Source organism: Nerophis lumbriciformis, linkage group LG15 (assembly GCF_033978685.3).
Source record: "Nerophis lumbriciformis linkage group LG15, RoL_Nlum_v2.1, whole genome shotgun sequence".
Classification (NCBI taxonomy): domain Eukaryota; kingdom Metazoa; phylum Chordata; class Actinopteri; order Syngnathiformes; family Syngnathidae; genus Nerophis; species Nerophis lumbriciformis.
In genome coordinates this window covers 6,025,001-6,043,378 of record NC_084562.2, presented here as the reverse complement: position 1 = coordinate 6,043,378, position 18,378 = coordinate 6,025,001, and the positions used below count along the sequence as shown (strand labels likewise).

The 18,378-nt window shown below is 36.6% G+C and overlaps 1 protein-coding gene across 2 annotated transcripts in view; it reads left to right on the top strand.

The window, feature by feature from the left end:
• The first annotated feature begins 475 nt into the window (after positions 1 to 475).
• Positions 476 to 18,378, top strand: part of LOC133615984 (lactadherin-like) — a 34,514-nt gene continuing 16,611 nt past the window's right edge. For both annotated transcript variants that reach the window (XM_061974933.2, XM_061974932.2), the window contains exons 1-4: positions 476 to 636; positions 11,942 to 12,067; positions 12,157 to 12,288; positions 17,870 to 17,983. In XM_061974933.2, the coding sequence (XP_061830917.1) occupies positions 576 to 636; positions 11,942 to 12,067; positions 12,157 to 12,288; positions 17,870 to 17,983 (433 nt within the window). In that variant the 5' untranslated portion in view covers positions 476 to 575. The remainder of the gene's footprint in view (positions 637 to 11,941; positions 12,068 to 12,156; positions 12,289 to 17,869; positions 17,984 to 18,378) is intronic.

Here is an 18,378-nt window from a genome sequence, read left to right as displayed (position 1 = left end):
CATTGGTACTTTAACTTTAACTGTAGTAATTATAGCAATATAAATTACAGAACCCAAGAAGAATTTAAAAAGCCTGATGAAAAAGGCGGCCTTTAAGCTTTTTAATATAGACTTTTGTCAATATCATATTTATTTCGACGTTTTGTTTCAAAAGCCTCAGTCATTTTGTATATGTATAGTCAGGGGACAAGCGGTAGAAAATGGATGGATGGATGGATAGTCATATAGTCATAAACAGACATAGCAAAGGATAATCACCCCAAAATTAGTGTCCTCCATATAGTCACATTATGTATAGTCTTATTTAATTCCTGAACGATTAATTGTATGTGGTAAAAACGCACTACTAAAAAAAAGAGTAAAACAATAAACACATAAATTCAATCCCCACTTTATGACCAGAGGTCTAAGCCCTTTGGATGACGTCACTTCCGCATTGGGCTTTACCATTCGTTTTCCTTTCGGTTCCGGTAGAATTCCCATTTTTCCAGAGAGCACTTGAACGCAGCAGTAGCAGAAGTTCTGCTATTCGCTTCACTCTGAACAAACTTGACTGAACGAAGAGGAAAACAAACATGACAGGAAAAGCTCTGTTGACTGCTTTCACCTTTCTGATTTGCCTATTTTCTGTCACAGGTAAGATTCTTTAACTCACCTTACATGGGACGTTTTGTACTTTAATTCTAACTTCATTCAAATCGTTGGAGTAATTTAGAAAACGTTTACACGGGTAATCTGAACTAGTACAAACTATCTTATTTTTGTGGGAAGTAATAGAAGCAGATCATTGATCATTTATATAAAGTCAAAATATTTTTTTGATTAGACAGGTAAGAAGCTTTAATGTTTTTTTTTTTTAAATAGTTAAATGCACATTGAGAAACATCTTAAGTTTACACAATTCACAGAATTGTGTAAATTTATGATCTATCCATCCATTTCCTACCGCTTGTCCCTTTCGGAGTAGCAGGGGGTGCTGGAGCCTATGTTGAATTAAATTCAAATTAAATTAAATTGAGTTTTAACTAGGGGTGTCAAATTATTATTTTGTTTGAAATCAGATTTATCACATTTTGGAATTTGAATTAATCATTATTAATTACAGAGAATTACTCGCGTGCATAAGTAAAATTTGCAGAGAAAAAGACCCCAATATTTGTAAACAAATGCACATTTTTGTCAGAATGTCATACAGGAACGTTTTTAAACATTTTACTTGATTTTACATGGCATTTATTTGCATTTATTTCCCCACAGTTTTATCTAAAGTTTTTTCCAGTCTGTATTTTGCCAGCCAGCCCACAAGTCTAAGTCTCCCCACTCATTTTTGCACTGACACATGCATTGATCTGATCACTGACCGTATACATATAGCAATTAAGGTAAGACAGGTCCTATGGTCAAATAAATTGCATGATTAATCTAATTGTGTTCATGATTAATGTGATAATTTCATGTGATTAATCGCATAAGTTAACTTGTTAATAACTCTGACAGCCCTAGTTTTAACATATTTCTGTTACGAAAGTTGTTTAGTTCCTGTATTTAGGTGTCAACATTTTTCAATTAGTAGAGAAAAAATAAATAGGATAGATATCAATAGATCGATCGTTTCGAACAGTGGTTCACAAACGTTTTTCCAAGTACCACCCCAGAAAACCCCTGGCTCTCCAAGTTCCACCATAATGACCAACATTAAAATACAGTAGCGTAGTAGGCCTAAGTATTCATTAAAAACAAGGCAGAGCTTTTATTCAACATGTATATTTATTATTGTTGGCCACTGTAACATTACACACAATGCACAAACATCATCAACAATGATACTCCATATGCAGTATATATTTACCGACTTCTTTGGCGTACCACAAATGGTACCTCGTACCACAGTTTGAGAATCACTGGTTTAGACAGTCAAGTAAGAAAAGAAAGAAGGTTATGAATACAATTGTATTTGGAACATGCATACAGTTACAATATGGTACATTACATATTTCCAGTTGTTTACTGACAACAAGTCCGAAAAGATGTAGGCAGAAGCAGAGCGAAGAATGGTTACATGAATAAAAAGGTATCAGTACAATAAGAATAGTTTTAATGACCAATTCATAGAAATAAGTTAAAGGGGAACATTATCACAATTTCAGAATGGTTAAAACCATTAAAAATCAGTTCCCAGTGGCTTATTATATTTTTCGAAGTTTTTTAAAAATTTTTACCCATCACGCAATATCCCTAAAAAAACAACTTCAAAGCCCCTGATTTTAACCATCGTGACAAACACCCTTCCATTTTCACATGGTGAAGCCAACACAAACAAACATGGCGGAAAGAACAGCAAGCTATAGCGACATTAGCTCGGATTCAGACTCGGATTTCAGCGGCTTAAGCGATTCAACAGATTACGAATGTATTGAAACGGATGGTTGTAGTGTGGAGGCAGGTAGCGAAAACGAAATTGAAGAAGAAACTGAAGCTATTGAGCCATATCGGTTTGAACCGTATGCAAGCGAAACCGACGAAAACGACACGACAGCCAGCGACGACGAATTCGGCGATCGCCTTCTAACCAACGATTGGTATGTGTTTGTTTGGCATTAAAAGGAACTAACAACTATGAACTAGGTTTACAGCATATGAAATACATTTGACAACAACATGCACTTTGAGAGTGCAGACAGCCCAATTTTCATCAATTAATATATTCTGTAGACATACCCTCATCCGCTCTCTTTTCCTGAAAGCTGATCTGTCCAGTTTTGGAGTTGATGTCAGCAGGCCAGGGAAGCTAGGGTCGATATTCTTCTCTTGATCATCTTCGGTGGCATAAGGGACGGTGTGAGCCAAGACATCCAGGGGGTTTGGCTCGCTCGTCTGCAAGAACAAACTGCCGCCATTGCTTGCCGTGCTACCGAGGTCCTTTGTCCCTGAATTGCTCACACACTCCGGCAGATTCAATGGGGGTCTGGCGGCAGATTTCTTTGACTTTATCGTTGGAAATGCATCTGCTTTGAGTGTCACAGGATATCCACACATTCTTGCCATCTCTGTCGTTGCATAGCTTTCGTCGGTAAAGTGTGCGGAACAAACGTCCAATTTCTTGCCACTTTCGCATCTTTGGGCCACTGGTGCAACTTGAATCCGTCCCTGTTCGTGTTGTTACACCCTCCGACAACACACCGACGAGGCATGATGTCTCCAAGGTACGGAAAACAGTCGAAAAAACGGAAAATAACAGAGCTGATTTGACTCGGTGTTTGAGAAAATGGCGGATTGCTTCCCGATGTGACGTCCGAGAGCGAATATTAGAAAGGCGTTTAATTCGCCAAAATTCACCCATTTAGAGTTCGGAAATCGGTAAAAAAAAAATATGGTCTTTTTTCTGCAACATCAAGGTATATATTGACGCTTACATAGGTCTGGTGATAATGTTCCCCTTTAAAAAAGTATTGGAGTTGGAATTTGACATAAATGTGCTACATTTCTTTAAATATGTAAGGGTTTCCTGTTTACATGTAACGTTCTGCCTGTGCGTCTCTTAGTTCCGGTGCATCATTTATCGCTCTTGTGATTGATTTTTAGAATGATCTGTTGCTTGTCAGACCCATGCTGTCGTTTACCCTATATTGCCACGGGTATGTTTCCGGATAAACAAGTACGAGATATTCATAAGACATTTCGAAAGTACATCTGCAGTCATGTTGTTGTACAATATTTACCCCGGTTGTCCCGGAGGACATGTTTGTGGTAACAGTATGAGGTGCTACAGATGGAGAGAAAAACAGCGCCATACGTGGCGCTGTCTGGAGCCAACAAGAACAGCTGTGTGCTCACCTAACTCAAGATCGACCTGGAAATGTCCTGCCAACTTCACGCACCTGCACACACACACACACATGCACATCATGGTCGCGTGACCTGACAGAAAATAGCACCAAACATGTCTGGGCTGTTGAGAATCTCATTGGCAGCTGTGTTTGCATCCAGCACCTTCTGTTGCACTCATTCACACATCCTGATGTGTTGTTGTTTACGGGAAACACTGTCATGTTGTGTAACTGCTCTTTCCTGAAAGAGCTCCCTGCTTCTCTCCCACCTGGTTAATCCTGCAATCTCTTAATCCCGACCACACACGGACGGACACGCTGCTGCTTCATGTTTGTGTCCGTTTTTATTGTACAGAACTGCATGTTTGCATATTTGCAGCAGGTCATTTCTAATGACTTGGCAAGTACACAGTGAAATTATTGTTAAGATTAGGGTTGTCCGATAGTGATATTGATATTGGGTATCGATTGAATATCAGCAACAACAAAAAAAGTATAATTTTTCATGTAAAATCGCTGATACAATCAATCCTGCAGCACATGTATGTGTGCAAAGCTGAACAGTTCACATCTTCATGTTCTCCAGTAAGCACACAGTGATGGTATTTTCTTGTATTTTACTAAAGCCAGTACAAAAGGTAAACTGACAGTGGTTTTCTGAAGTGTTCCTGAGCCCATGTGGTGATATCCTTTTTGATGCAGGGATTGAAGGTCCGTAATGTCATCGCTTACGTGCAGTGATTTCTCCAGATTCTCTGAACCTTTTGATGATATTACGGATCATAGATGGTGAAATCCCTAAATTGGTTGAGAAATGTTGTTCTTAAACAATTTGCTCACGCATTTGTTGACAAAGTAGTGACCCTCGCCCCATCCTTGTTTGTAAATGACTGAGCATTTCATGGAAGCTGTTTTTATGCCCAATCATGGCACCCACCTGTTCCCAATTAGCCTGTTCACCTGTGGGATTTTCCAAATAAGCGTTTGATGAGCATTCCTCAATGTTCTCAGTCTTTTTTGCCACTTGTGCCAGCTTTTTTAAAACATGTTGCAGGCATCAAATTCCAAATGAGCTAACATTTGCAAAAAATAACAACGTTTTCCAGTTCGAACGTTAGGTATCTTGTCTTTGCAGTCTATTCAATGGAATATAGGTTGAAAAGGTATGATGGATGGATGGAGGATTTGTGCTGATATCATATCAGATCCTTATCAGTACCCATCCACCCGTATAGCATCAACTACCTTTATGATTGTATGTGAAAAAGTAGTAAATCCATCATGTCCAACCATCGTGTTGTTTCCAGTATGCAACATACTGTCATTCTTAAAAATGACAGTATGTTAGCAAAACTAGTTCAATCTTTTGAATCTACACATCTGCTTCAAAAGGACTCAATGTCTACTATTTCAAACCCAAATAATCTACTTTTCTTGTGCCCATAAAAACATTTTGAGAAGACAGCTCATCGGTTTCATTGGAACGACCCTCTTGCCCCCCCCCCCAAAATCCAATTTCACTGAAAAGGTAAACATGGTAGGCTATAGGCTACTAGGAGCTAGCAGCTACACGACAGCTAGACACATGTAATACGTGTCCTTAATGCTAATATAATCAAGTACCAAATAATTATAATTGCATATTACTTACGCATGCAAAGTCTCCAGGGCAAAAACGTATTGAAAAGTATTTGGTACCAAACGCATCATTTAGCTTACTTGAAATGTTGTGGCCAATGAGTGTTGCCAAAAAAAGAAAATACCACTCCATTTTAACCTAATGACAGACGCTTAATAATAATTAGGATAATGTTTTTATACCTACTATTGTTCTCTGGTTGAGTCATTTCACTTGATCAAGGCTTTTGTAGCATTCTGCGCTATAGAACTAAATAATAAAAAAATATGTATATCCATCGGGCTTCACGGTGGCAGAGGGGTTAGTGCATCTGCCTCACAATACGAAGGTCCTAAGTAGTCTTGGGTTCAATCCCGGGCTCGGGATCTTTCTGTGTGGAGTTTGCATGTTCTCCCCGTGACTGCGTGGGTTCCCTCCGGGTACTCCGGCTTCCTCCCACTTCCAAAGACATGCACCTGGGGATAAGTTGATTGGCAACACTAAATTGGCCCTAGTGTGTGAATGTTGTCTGTCTATCTGTGTTGGCCCTGTGATGAGGTGGCGACTTGTCCAGGGTGTACCCCGCCTTCCGCCCGATTGTAGCTGAGATAGGCTCCAGCGCCCCCCGCAACCCCAAAGGGAATAAGCGGTAGAAAATGGATGGATGGATGGATGTATATCCATCCATTCATTTTGTATAATTTTGTCCAGGGTGTACCCCGCCTTCCGCCCGACTGTAGCTGAGATAGGCTCCAGCGCCCCCCGCGACCCCAAAGGGAATAAGCGGTAGAAAATGGATGGATGGATGTATCAAATCAATATCGGTACATTACTCACGGCTCCAAAATCGGTACTGGAAGTGAAAAGGTTGTATCAGGACACCTTTTGTTAAAACCACTTATATTGTTTATTGCTCAGTAGCCTTGTGGTTAGATTGTCCGCCCTGAGACTGGAAGGTCGTGAGTTCAAACCCCGGCCGAGTCATACCAAAGACTATAAAAATGGGACCCATTGCATCTCTGCTTGGCAATCAGCATCAAGGGTTGGAATTGGGGGTTAAATCACCAAATGATTCCCGAGCGCAGCCACCGCTGCCCCTCACCTCCCAGGGGGTGAACATGGGGATGGGTCAAATGCAGAGGATAATTTCACCACACCTAGTGTGTGTGTGAGACTATCGTTGGGACTTTAACTTTAACTTTAATTTTTGTCATGAATCCTGATTTCACTTTGTTCTGCGAGCCACCCAAATAATCCTTGCAAAAGGTTTGAGAGATAAATTATGTTATTCAACAAGGCTTGGACAGACTCCACTACGTGACGATACAATAAATATGTTCGTTATTATGATTTTTTTTCTACATTTGAAACACTTTGTGTGGTCTACATTAGTGTTTATTAACCATAGGGCTGGGGCCTACTGTTGGGCCGCCCAATAATTTCGCTGCAGTGGCAAGCAGTTTTGATACACTTTTGAACCAAACAGAAGAAGTCTGGAGCTAAAGTCATAGGAGTTTCTTAAGTGCAAAAATTATGTCTAAATTGGTGAAGCTGTATTTTCATTCTCACTTTAATCTTATTAACCATTTATTTATTACAATCATGTTATTATTTCTTTTTAATTGAGTTATAATGTAGTTATTTTAGCACTGTGTAATTATATGTAAATAAAATAAAATAAAAAAAAAATACATATATAAAATGTAAAAATATATTTATTCAGTTTTTGAGTTCTTGCAGTATATTTGATCAGTATTTATTTTTATCAGTTTGAACTAAGGCTTGCTTTTATATCATTTTACAAGGCTTTCCATTTTTAACTGTAAGTAAATTAGGTATAATTATTGAATATGATTAAGGAGTAAGATTACTAATTACTGTAAACGATTTTCCTCTCTGTGGTGGAAAAGTTAGGCCCCGAGGTCCAAAAGGTTAAGAACCACTGAGAGTGAATTGCATGACCTGAATGGCCCCAGAAGAGTAAACAAACACACAGATTATGACTGAAGAGTGACTCATAAATCTGTTTCTTGCCACTCCCATTGGATTTCTTGGATTCATTTTCGCAATCCAATCCAAGACTGTTGTTTTGACAGTGGCAAGCATTTCACAGCAAGGTTTCATAAGATATTTGAAATGCAATTCACTATACAACATGAATAAACCTGTCATTAACTTTTTGTACAGTTATTGAGTGTTTCCCAGGTGTAATAAGCATCCACACATGTAAGATGCTACACCAAAAAAATCTATATTATTCATTAATTAATTTATTATTATTCCTATGCAAAAGTTTAGTGCGCTCCACAGCCCACCATTTTTGTTCAAACGGAACCCTCAAAGTATCAAAACGTTTGGCTCGACCAGGAATCGTGAGACCCCCCCCCCCAAAAAAAATATCCCGGATTACCTAATGTTCCCAGTTTTCCAAGGGACATTTTGCCTATTGAAAATGAATGGGCTAATTTTCAAACATGCACATTTCTCCTGATTTGAACCATTCCACCATCCACACACTCCACTCACTTTGGACAAGCAAATGACCATTTTCCATGTTCAAAAAAATTCCCGGTTTTCCAAACTCAGCTCCTATTTTCACTTCTTCCTTAAAAGTTTTCACAGTCCACATTTTTCAACCGTTCTTTACCATTCCACCTTCAAAACATTCCTCTTAGTCGGCACAACAAAACGCTCCTATTATTCTTTGAACAAAAAAACTGTTATTACATCAACATTTTTCAACCGTTTTTTAAAAATTCCAACACCAAACCATTCATATCATCTAGGACAATTGTGCTGGCAAATTACCGGTTTTCCCAAAATTTCCAGGACAATCCCATTCAAAAGAATGGACGTATTCATAGTTCTGCAATGCCCTATATTCTCAAAATGTTGTGCCATTTTTAAACCTGATTCCGACCTTTCAACCATCCCCCCACACTATTCTTCCAATATATCGAACGCTAAACATGTTTTCCATATCGCAAAATTCCTGGAATTTCCCGGAATTTTCTCCCCATTGACAATGAAAGGGCATTATACAATCTCATTCGATTTGAATTGTTCCAACATCCACACACTCCGCTCGCCTTGGACATTCAAGCCAGCATGTTTCCCGGTTCAGAATATTCCCTGATTACCCGGAATTACCAGGAACGCCCATTGAAAATGAATGGGCAATGTACAAAAATCTCCACATTTCTCAACCGATTCGAACTGTTACAACATCCACACACTCCACTCACTCTGGGAATTCAAGCAGTTTAGTTCCACATAGGGCTTACGCACATAGGGCATCTATCCATCCATTTTCTACCGCTTTTCCCTTTTGGGGTCCCAGGGGGTGCTGGAGCCTATCTCAGCTGCATTCAGGCGGAAGGCAGGGTACACCCTGGACAAGTTGCCACCTCATCGCAGGGCCAACACAGATAGACAGACAACATTCCCACTCACATTCACACACTAGGGCCAATTTAGTGTTGCCAATCAACCTATCCCCAGGTGCATGTCTTTGGAAGTGGGAGGAAGCCGGAGTACCAAAGGGAACCCACGCAGTCACGGGGAGAACATGCAAACTTCACACAGAAAGATCGATTGAACTCAGGACCTTTGTATTGTGAGGCACATGCACTGATGTCCGCACATAGGGCATTCACACGCAATTCCTACTGGAATTGCAAATTTAAGTATTGAATGTGTTTTAAGCACAATTGTTAAATTGTTTGAGCTGGTTTTGGTAACATACAGTCATTTTTCCAATGGCCTCTACAGTAGACATAAGGACTACATTTTTTCCATGTAAAACGCTGAAGATGGTAGACACAACAAATACATCAAGATGCCCAAATGCATGCATATTTATTTATTTTTTTAATGTATTTATTTACAGACAGATATAGTTTTGTAATTCATTATTGTTTCTTTTGTTAATATCAGCAAAAAGGTCATCTGTAGAAGCACACAGCTTATGGACAGAGACCCACAGTTAAATTATACATCCTCATATAATATACAAAATACAATGCAATACAATACATTTCAAAATCTACCAACCAAATACCTACGATATTTACAGTTTCATTAATAAATAAAAAAGGAATCTTTAAATCCACCAAATTAGTCTCAAAATCCTATTATTCAATTTTGATTAAAAGGTTGCATCTTGAAGATCTGCGATAATCTCATCATACACATATGTCAAGAACAAAATTATGCGACTAATGTGAATTCCTAAACCATAAGGGGCATGAAGCCAAGAAAAATAGATACAGTTTCAAACTGTCAAAGTTAACACATTAGTGCATGTGATTGATGGCATTAACCATGTTTAAACGTGGACTGATCACACAATTGATTTTGCCCACACATGCTCTATTTGTGGATGATTAACTGAAAAGTGGCACGAGTTGCCATATGGTCAGTGATCAAGTCAATGCATAGGTCAAAAAAATAAATGGCGCACATTCAAGTATAACCTTTGAAAAATGTGTATGGAGATCGTGTATGACATTTTGACAAAGAAATTTGCATTTGTGTAAAAATATTGGCGTCTTTTTAAAAACATTTAAATTATGCAAGCAGGCAATTAACTGTGATTAATCAAAAAGTGTGATAATTCTGATGTTAAAACTAATAGTTTGACAGCACTAAATAGAAAATAATAAATACCGTTGTCCACTGCAAAAAATATTACATAAAAATAAACCTTTTTTTTTTGTTGTTGATAAATTCGACCCCAATAGTATTGTTTTCACCCAGGACAATTATTGAACACACTTTATTGCAGTGGCCATGCAAAACTATGTCCGTGCATTTAAAGTTCACGCGGTCCAAAATTTATACTGTACATTTGTTTTAGTTACACTCATTACACCAGTGTTTCTTAACCTTAGGGAAGGGATGTCCAAACTTTTTTACTGGGGGGCTGCATTTGGCTTAAAAAATTTGGTTGGGGCCCAAAAGCGGACTATATATATATATATATATATATATATATATATATATATATATATATATGTATGTATGTATGTATGTATGTATGTATGTATGTATGTATGTATGTATGTATGTATGTATGTATGTATGTATGTATGTATGTATGTATGTATGTATGTATGTATGTATGTATGTATGTATGTATATATATATATATATATATATATATATATATATATATATATATATATATATATATATATATATACACACACACACAATTGGTTATTAGAAGTATGTGAAAGTTCAACTCCTACCTTGTTTACTTCCGTGACAAGGTTTTTTAATTAATCAGAAATATCAAGCAGCTAAAATGCGGCAAACATGGATAAATGTGGAGAGCATACTTGCCAACCCTCCCGAATTTTCCGGGAGACTCCCGAAATTCAGCGCCTCTCCCGAAAACCTCCCGGGACAAATATTCTCCCGAAAATCTCCCGATTTTCAGCTGGAGCTAGAAGCCACGCCCCCTCCAGCTCCATGCGGACCTGAGTGAGGACAGCCTTTTTTCATGACGGGAGGACAACAGGGTGACAAGAACTAAATCATCCAGACTAGAGATAAATTGTATTATTATGTTTATCTTACCTAAAAATAAATATATTTATTAATTAAAAAAAAAAAGTAAATACATGTTTACTATATTTTGCTAAAAACATCATTTATTTGTATTTGTATTTTGTCCTGACTCCTTATTACATCCAGCCATAGAATTATACATTATATATTTTATATAATTGATTGAAATAATTGATTTTAAATTATCATAATAATTCATTTAAAATGAGCATATTTAATTATTAAAATAATTGCTTGTTTATCAACAACTTTAGCATTTTATTCATTACATTTTGAAACTCTCAGAAGCCAAGTTATGTTATATTCCTTAATATTTATTTATGCAAGTTTGAAGTATCAATTATCTAAACACAGTTTTGTTTGCATATTTTCAGGATGTAGATATCTATATATCTATATATAAATATATATATATATATGTATGAAATACTTGACTTGGTGAATTCTAGCTGTCAATATACCCCTCCCCTCTTAACCACACCCCCAACTACGCCCCGCCCCACCCCGACCACGCCTCCACCCCCCACCTCCTGAAATCGGAGGTCTCAAGGTTGGCAAGTATGGTGGAGAGAGTGGTCGCCTTTATTTAGAAAAGTATCGAAAAGTACCGAAAGGCATCGAAATACATTTTGGTACCAGTACCGGTACCAAAATATTGGTATCAAGACAACACTACAGTGCACATAAATGGACATTTAAAATATGTATGTGCCAGATTATAGCCAAAGGTTAATTTTTCATGCTTATTTTTTTGCTGTTTTTTATCTGCCACACATAGAAAGCCTGTGCGTGAAAATAATGCATACATTAAACTAGTCCCTGGTGGAAAAAAGGTTGGGGGACCCTGTACTATATGACAGAATATGTAACAAAATTGTCCATATTGACATAATTGTTTGACATTTCTCAAATTTCCCCCTAGGTGACTACTGCGAGGTGAATCATTGTTATAATGGGGCGACGTGCGTGACAGGTGTAGGAGAAGAGCCCTTCATCTGCATCTGTGCGGACGGTTTTGCTGGAGACACATGCAACCTGACAGAAACAGGCAAGGCCGCTAAAAAAAAATGTCCTGAATGTAAAAAGTCGTAAATTGAATTGCAAGCTTACTGTCATTATTCGCCTTGCTTCTCTTAGGGCCTTGCAGTCCCAACCCTTGTAAGAACGATGCTTCGTGCCAGGTGATCGCTCCCACCAGAAGAGGTGATGTCTTCAACGAGTATATCTGCAACTGCCAGCCCGGCTTTGAGGGAGCTCATTGCCAGATAAGTAAGCTGATTCCACCATGTTTGTCCAATAATCTTGCTTTTTAGGTGAGCTCAAAATATACATATGACATACAGTATTGAGGTTTTTATTTATAGTCAATTCATATTTTGTGTCTATCTAAACAATAACTTTTCAAAATGCACTTTATTTGACTTCTGCAGGGGTGAGGCTAATAGTGCTAATCAATCGGCCATTTTTTGGGAAAAAGTGCGTGACAGCCATTGCTTAATAATGCCTTAATATGCCGATCTCCTCTGGCTGATAGTGTATTTATTTTTAGTCCCCCGGCTGACAAGCGGTTAACAGCTAATTTTGTGTCTCCATACACAGTGTAGAGACCCTCCCTTAAGTTAATAATAATCACCTCCATTACAGAATATAAACAGCATTTCTTTGTAGCCTAAATATAATTATCATGTATTATTATCACTGGAGGATGAGGCTAAACATGTTACACACCGAGAGAAAGCCAGGAGCAGGCATGCTAATGGCTAAGCTTGCTTGAAAAAAAAACTGAAGAAATACTGTAAGTGCATAGTAAAGCAGAAAATAAGTAGCCATAAACAGGAAATTAGCAAGTAGATTAATAAGAGTTAGACAGGGGATAGCAGTCAGCATTGTCACAGTCAGTAACATGACTGATACTAGAGTTATTAGGCTATTATTGTATTGTAAAAAAAAAATTATGCTTTTGTTCATAAATTTAAGGAATAATTCTCTAGACACAGAAGACTTTGAGGGAAACACCACAAGATTTAAAACAGAAGTAAATAATGGTTTTTGCTTTTGTTTAGCTATTGTGTACTCTTAGCTTTGTTTTGCTCAAACAATTGTACTCTATGTAATAAAAGGGAATAAGGAACTAGTGTGAATATTGTGTTGATATTGTTGAACTGTCAATAACACTCACTATAAATGAATAGAAAACTTTACAGTTAATACATGTTATCGGTATCTGTATTGGTATCGACCGGTATCGGAATCGGCAGCATAAAACCCTGATCGTGACATCCTTACTAATAGCAAATGGTGGTTTTCTCCCATAGTGTACATGACTGAGATTTCACCATGAGGGACGTGTAGTCAGCTCCTGCAGTGGTTTTATGAAAGAGCCTCATTCAGGGTCCTCTGTGGTCATTCAGTTTGGTTTATTAGCAAAAAAAAAAAAAAGCTATCCAAGTCTCTTAGCATGCACACCTACACAGGTTCTTACAGACTTAAGCTTGACCAAAAGAGATGCAGTACTACTCCTCAGAGCAATGACCAAGTTACTGTAGCTTGGTATCATTGCAAAAAATATTTGTGGAAAATTAATGAAATACGGAAATAAGAGAAATCAAATAAATATTTAAAATTCTTATAATAAAAAGTGTATATTTGTATTTTTTATATTTATTTTATTTTTTCATATTTATGTATATATATTATTAAAAAATACATATTTTCTGATTAATGTGAATGGTTTAAGATAGATGGACAGCAGCCACATTTATAGACAGTACGATCAAAAATAAAATAAAGAAAATAAAATAGAAGCTAAATTATTAACACCCTATGTATTATTTATTATTATAGTGTCAACACTGTGTAATCAGAGTATACATGTAAATGTGCAAGGTTTGAAATGTGCAATTGTGAAGATACTCTTTAATATTATGTTTCAACAGGTTTGTCTATATGAGGTATCCAAACGTTTCCACTGAGCCGCGATATTTGTATATATTTTTTAAAAAGCCTAAGAAAAAAGTTTTTATTGTAAGTGTAGCCTTTTATTTTTACATTGTGCATTTTTGCTATATATTTTCCTTCTTTTTTTTGGTTTCATTTTGTTTTAATTAGTTTTAATTTCAATATTTAATTAGAATAATTAATTATAGACGTCATTAATTAATTAAAAGCTATTTTTTTAATTGCTTGACGGCATTAATATTTTATTGTACATTATATATGTGTATGATACATCCATCCATTTTCCATTTTCTACCGCTTGTCCCTTTTGGGGTCGCGGGGGGTGCTGGAGCCTACCTCAGCTGCATTCGGGCGGAAGGCGGGGTACACCCTGGACAAGTCGCCACCTCATCACAGGGCCAACACAGATAGACAGACAACATTCACACTCACATTCACACACTAGGGCCAATTTAGTGTTGCCAATCAACCTATCCCCAGGTGCATGTCTTTGGAGGTGGGAGGAAGCCGGAGTACCCGGAGGGAACCCACGCAGTCACGGGGAGAACATGCAAACTTCACACAGAACCTTCGTATTGTGAGGCACAAGCACTAACCCCTATTTCGCCGTGCTGCTCTGTATGATACATCATAAATATAAATATATAATATATTATATATGTGTGATATATCATTTATCAAAATATATGATATATATGTATAATATATACACTGTATGTATGTATAGGGATAAATATTCAAAAATTTTATATATATAAAGCATAAATATACATATTGGCCCTGGGATGAAGGGCGACTTATCCAGGGTGTACGCAGCCTTCCGCACGAATGCAGCTGAGATAGGCTCCAGCATCCTCCGCGACCCCAAAAAGGGACAAGCGGTAGAAAATGGATGGATGAATGATAAATATGATATATAAATATACATATATTTATATATACTGTATATATACAGTATATATTTATACATACATATGATATATAACTATATATATATACACTGTATATGTATATTGCATATATATATATATATATATAGTATATATGTGTATGTATGTATAAATATATATTGTGTATATATATATATATATATATATATATATGTATATATATATATATATATATACTGTTTGATGTATATATACTGTATATGTATGTATATATATATATATTGTGTATATATATATATATATATATGTATATATATATATGTATATATATATATATATATATATATATATATATATATATATATATATATATATACATACAATATATGTACATATATGATATATCTGTATATATATACTGTATATATATACTGCATATATATATATATATATATATATATATATACATATATGATGTATATATGTGTAAATACTGTGTATATTACATATACGGTAGGTTGTGAGTTCAAACCCCGGCCGAGTCATACCAAAGACTAAAAATAGGACCCATTACCTCCCTGCTTGGCACTCAGCATCAAGGGTTGGAATTGGGGGTTAAACCACCAAAAATGATTCCCGGGCGTGGCACCGCTGCTGCCCACTGCTCCCCTCACCTCCCAGGGGGTGATCAAGGGGATGGGTCAAATTTCACCACACCTCGTGTGTGTGACAATCATTGGTACTTTATACCATAAATAAATATACATACATACACACATATATATATAGGCTATATAGATATACATAATAATTTACTGTACAAAATAGACCTACATTGCAACAAATTCCACATTGTAGGTCAGTATTTAGCATATGTGTGTGTGTGTGTTTGTGTGTGCGTGTGTTTGTGTGTGCGTGTATTCAACAGTGTGATTGCTGCTCTCCTGTACCATTCAGTCCTGCACCTCGATGTGATGAGTCTGTGACTAAGAGTAGAAGAAAAAAACCCACATAGCTTGATGCTATTACTAAAGAGGCCCACAGTAGACATGCTGACCACCAATTGTAGTGTTTGTGGAATACTCCCTGCACCAGTTCTAATTCTGTGGCACACGTCATGCAGGACTGATGCTGTGGTCAAAGCATGAGGCTGAACCCATTTGTTTATTCAGACTACAGTCGTACTGAAAGCAGTATTAGTGCACAACATCTAATTTTTTGTATAATCTGCTGTAAATCCTTGATTTTAGAGCCCTTTTCCTGGTAGGATCAAGTGTTTCTCAGTTGTTGGTCAGAGCCATACGCAAGATTTGTTTCTAAGTTTTGAGCAATCCTCTTAGTGTAACAAGAATTGCACGGATCCATGTGGCATTACGTCAACCTCTCGTCTGCTTTAGCCGTCTTTTTAGGCCAAGTGGGTATTGTTACTTCATGATGTTTGAAAGCTGAGTGCCACCGAATATAATCACCATGTCCACAAAGTGCACACGGCGCCTCCTCTGGTTATTCCTTTTATTATTGTCATTTAATTTATTGTAATTGAGGATAGATAGAAAAACATTGTACTTTTTTCTTTCTTTTTTTTCCCTTTTATAGGGTTGGATTAGAATTACTAAAAACATTACCAATTTAAAAAAAAAATACATTCTAAACAATTTAGCATCCAAGCCAGTAGTACATACAGTATACTGCACATTTAGCAAACAAACAAGAGAATAAAATGAATAGTTTATTTTTATGAGTTTACCCTTACTAAAACTCTTGAAGTGTGTGAATTTTATTTTATTATTTTGGGCTAGTGTTGTCCCGATACCAATATTTTGGTACCGGTACCATTACCAAAAATGATTTCGATACTTTTCGGTACTTTTCAGTACTTTTCTAAATAAAGGGGACCACAAAAAATTGCATAATTGGCTTTATTTAACAACAAATCTTACGGTACATTAAACATATGTTTCTTATTGCAAGTTTGTCCTTAAATAAAATGTTGAACATACAAGGGGAGTTGGGGGGTGGCGGACTGGTACTTTTCAGAGGCGGTATAGTACTGAATATGATTTATTAATATCGCGGTACCATACTAATACCGATATACATCAGGGATGTCATACTTTGCCGTCATCAATACATTGTTGCGTCTGCCTGTGTGTGTTTTTTTCTTTAGCTGTGACATTCAAACTTGTAATGTTCAGTCCAAAAGCGTGAAAAGCGCTGCCTCAATACGACAAAATGAAATGGCTCTCGGTGCCTAAACCTTGACAATCTTTGGTCACTCAAGGCGTGTCCCAGCAGGCACAAGACATTGATACATCGTTGATTATACATACATGTCCTTTAAAACTGACTTTGAAACAACGTTGCAAAATAGTTATATTTATAAATTGAGACAACGTTGGTGTCTAACTTTGGATCCATGTTGTTGGTTGGTTAGTATTGAGAAAAGGGTCTGAATACCTTTGTACATGTCATTTTTTTTTATTTTTTATTTTGAATAAATTAGCAAAAATGACTACATTTCTATTCATTTATTTTTTTGTCAAGATAGGGTGCTGAGAAATAAAGGGAACTTTTTGGATTTTAGCAAATGGCTGCAATGATATTAAGAGTGATACATTTAAAGGGGTCTGATTACTTTTCGTACGCACTGTAACTTTAATATATTTGATTAAATGTCAGTAAAAATCCAATCCACTTTATTTATATAGCACATTTAAAAAAACAATAAAAGTTTCACAAAGTGCTGCACAAGAGTTAAAACATACATACAAAGACAGTCAATAATATAAAACATTTAACTATAAAAATAATACATGCGTTAAAGAAAAGAAAATAGACTAAAATCACACAAGGAGCATGTTTGCAAAGTATTGGCCAATGGGTGTTTGGTGTGCCACCCAGTGGTGATTTGAGGCCATTACATCGTCCTAATGATGTTTTCTGACAAAAAGAGGAAAACAATGGTCAATTTAATAATGTTGTCTTTTCTTCCTTTTTTTCAGATGTCAACGACTGTGCAAACCGACCGTGTAAGAATGGGGGAATGTGCCGAGATCTTGAGGGAGATTACTCGTGTCAGTGCCCGTCGCCCTATGTTGGGAAGCAGTGCCAACTTCGTACGTGCAGCTCACACATTTAATGCATTTATTTTTATGTTATTACACTTCTCTGGACAGATTCACCAGTCAACACAGTTTTGATTAATTTCCACTATTTAGAGTGGCAAATGTAATTACATTTATTTTCAAAATGTAGGCCAAGTAAAAGAAGTGATTGTTTTATTTAGTAATTATTTAGAATGTATTGCAAGTCAAACAGCATTGCACATAAAATTTGCAATGAGCAGCAAATCACTTAGTGCAGAGCTGGGCAAATATTTTGAGGGAAAAAAAATTGTCTGGGGGGGGGCCAATGCGTATGTGTGTATAAATTATATATACACATTTAGCTGTAAAAATCTGCTGTACAGCATGTGTGTTTGGGTCCCTTTTTTTCAGGAACACTAATTACC